Here is a 3,082-nt window from a genome sequence, read left to right on the forward strand (position 1 = left end):
ATTAGGGGAGCAATTTTGGCATGGTGTTTGGTGTCCTACATTGGTTGGGCTGATGCAACGACACGGTGTTTGGTTGCATACACTAAACATGATTAAGAGTTAACACCTACACATAACAGAGTTACACTAGAGTTCCTCGGCGACTGGCGGTGGCCGCGGCCACCTCCACGATCACGGAGTCGCAGGCGAGCGATCCCGTTGTCGGCTCGGCGAACTAGTTGCTAGCATCGTCACCGCAGAGAAAGTCTGTGCGGGGTGATGAATAGGAGGGCACTAAGGCCGAAAAAGGTGGAGGAGAAATGAAGCGTGTGTGCCATACACTTCGGCGCGAGAGAATAAATTGCAACTTGCTTGTCAGAAAAAAATTCCACCGAGGCCGACATCTACAAATCATGACCAAGGTGGTGCATCACTTCAGAGACAGTCTGGCGTTGGAGCTCGGCTGCAAGAAAATAACAAGGCATTTGATAAAGGCCGAAAACTTAAAGGGGCTCCTTGGATACCCGACATGTGAACTCTTCGGATACACCTCGGCGATCCTCGAGATCGGAGATAAGAAGATTTGTTGAATCAGCTTTCAAGACCGACGACCGAAGATGAAGAAAAGATCGAAAGAACCGAGCAGCGTCCCAACTTGAAGACCGGTTAAGGGGCTACTGATAGTGTCCTGGACTAGGGGGTACTCACCGTGTCATCTCCCGGCTAGGAGGGTCGGGCCGAGGAACCCCATGGCGGTTAATTGGGCCCCTTCGGGCAACCCAACAAGGAAGATTCCGTAAAACTTGACGCACAAGATAAGGACTCCTCAAAATCCTAGGTCTCTGTTACATTATATAACCCGAGGCTAGACTACTCGATAGATTATATTCTAGATATTCTTGACATCCTAGATTCATACACACATTAGATCTCGAGGTAGATCAACGTGTACTCTGTACCCCTTCCACAATCAATACAATACAAACAGGACGTAGGGTTTTACTCCCTCATTTTCTTTTTAGTTTGCATATAAAATTTGGTCAAAGCCAAACTTTATAAACTTTGAGTAATTTTATAGGAGAAAATATCAGCATTCACAATATGAAATTAATATTATTGGATGCATGATGAAATTAATTTTCATACCATATAGCTTTGTTATTGATATTAATACAAACGATGAAATTTAATAACCGCTGAAGTTTCACTCCTACCAACTGCTTTTGTGCCATAGGGGAAACCGCAAGTACCGGGCAAAAACTGTAAAACGACGGTTATTTTATAGTTTTGGGTATTTTACGTATCTGCTAGAGTTGCTCTAAGACGTTTTTTGACACACCCACTGCTAAAAACAGATTAGCCCCAATAGAAGTGGTGGTCGAAGTAGAAAGCATGCATTAAAAACTGTCAGAACTCAGAAGACAACAAGAGAGCAGATTTTTAGGACCCTGGAGCCTGTGCAAAACGATCAGAAGTGCAGAACTTCAGAGCAAAACGATCAAGGTCACACGTAGTACATACGAAGCCCTACATTTCACGTATGAATATCAGAAACAACCCCTTCTTCCACTGCTTACATATACTCCAAGAAACATGATATATATTCTCTATGGGGGATTGGAGATACGATTAGATGATACGATAAGAATATGTAATATTGTCACGAGATCTCGTCTTCTTCATACATGGGGACGTGATGTTGATGCTGCTGCCACTGCTGATCAGTCTCTGCCAGGCGCTGGCTCGCTGACCGGCCTCTGCTCCGAGTGGCGAGATGTAAGAAGGAGAGTCAATACTGGCTGGGCCAGAGGAAGGCGCCCATGGCGAACCTCCTCTTGTCCTCGACGTCGCCGGCGACGGGGAGGCCGTACTCTCGGAGCAGGCAGTCGACGCGCCACTCCGGCATCGCCTCGTAGTCCGCCTTCCTGTACCGCGGGTAGTGCAGCGGCATCCGGAAGCCGCAGCTGAACGTGCCGCGCTCCGGCTGCTGGCCGCCGACGGCCGCCGTGCCGCCGCTGGCCTTGGCCATGCTCACGCTCACGGCAGGGCCCAAGGATCCCATGTGTATGTGTGTAGGTTTGGTTGCCGCCTCTGAACGCCTTGTAACTTCCAAGCAACTGGAGCTGTGGCTGAGAAGGGAGTGCCAGAGGCTGGAAGGGCTTTTATAGATCGAAATGTGGTAGAGGAATAACGTGGAGGGTGCTGGACCAATGTTTGATGCTGATTTAAACCTGTTCGACAAGCGCATTTAAGAGAAGATCGATCGTGCCGTGCCATTCTGGCTAATTCTTTCTCTCGTGGTGAAGCCAAGATTTTTTCACAAAAAACACAGAAATTTCCCCGCTGTGCGAAATTCGCCGCGAAAACTCAACCGCTTCCTATGAAATCCAGTTCCCTGAATTCCAAACGGAACGGAGCCCAATCACCGCTCCATTTTTTTTTACCGAGACAACTAATAACTGGATTATACATTTCTCCAGGAGAGAGTTTCCGATGTCCTTTTTATGAGCATGCATGAGTTTGGCATGCCAGGCCAGCAAAGCTTGCGGCAGAAGCGTTTCAGTTTCAAGGATGTGACTTGTTGGCGGGGGACTCGCCCGGACTCGGTGGGCAGGATGCCGATACTGCGGGCGACATGGAGCTAGGGGAAACCCAGCGGCAACCTCGTTCTGGCAACACGCTCCATCGGCGTTTTATCTTCCTCAGCCTTTTTCCATTTCGTCTCCCTGCCTGGCCGAAACGAATGCGGCGATCCCTTTCGGGGAGTGGCATGCGCCGCAAGGAATAGATGGGGTGCGCGTTTTGCCCTTTCCCCCTTCTCAAGACAGAAACGAGGGAACCATGAGCACGAAACCAGTGGCAACATGAGGCGGTCTTCAGCTAACAGTCTAACACCCAAACAAGTCCAATCAGGGGTGGTTGGTTATGCGTACTCAGCTACTGCCAGGGTTTCATCCCCTAGTGGTAATTCACAGTTACCCGAGAGCCAGGCGATAGGCGACATGGCACAAATCGACGGCTTACTTTGAGGTCAAATTCAAATTCAAATTCTTTGTTTGGGCGTATGTAGCTCAGTGCACAAAGACCAGGAATATATATATAC

The 3,082-nt window shown here is 48.7% G+C and overlaps 1 protein-coding gene across 1 annotated transcript; it reads right to left on the reverse strand.

Annotated features, from left to right (window-relative positions):
* Positions 1–1,437: 1,437 nt before the first annotated feature.
* On the reverse strand, positions 1,438–2,170 carry LOC123169836 (uncharacterized). Its single transcript, XM_044587702.1, has one exon. The coding sequence runs from the start codon at positions 2,039–2,041 to the stop codon at positions 1,769–1,771; it is 273 nt and encodes a 90-aa protein (XP_044443637.1). The 5' UTR covers positions 2,042–2,170; the 3' UTR covers positions 1,438–1,768.
* Between the last annotated feature and the right edge of the window lie 912 nt (positions 2,171–3,082).

This window comes from Triticum aestivum, chromosome 7D (genome assembly GCF_018294505.1).
Source record: "Triticum aestivum cultivar Chinese Spring chromosome 7D, IWGSC CS RefSeq v2.1, whole genome shotgun sequence".
NCBI classification, from domain to species: Eukaryota; Viridiplantae; Streptophyta; class Magnoliopsida; order Poales; family Poaceae; genus Triticum; species Triticum aestivum.

What these genes read in the sequence shown, in the direction of transcription:
- LOC123169836 (XM_044587702.1), bottom strand. Translation starts at nt 2,041, where the DNA reads ATGGGATCCTTGGGCCCTGCCGTGAGCGTGAGCATGGCCAAGGCCAGC.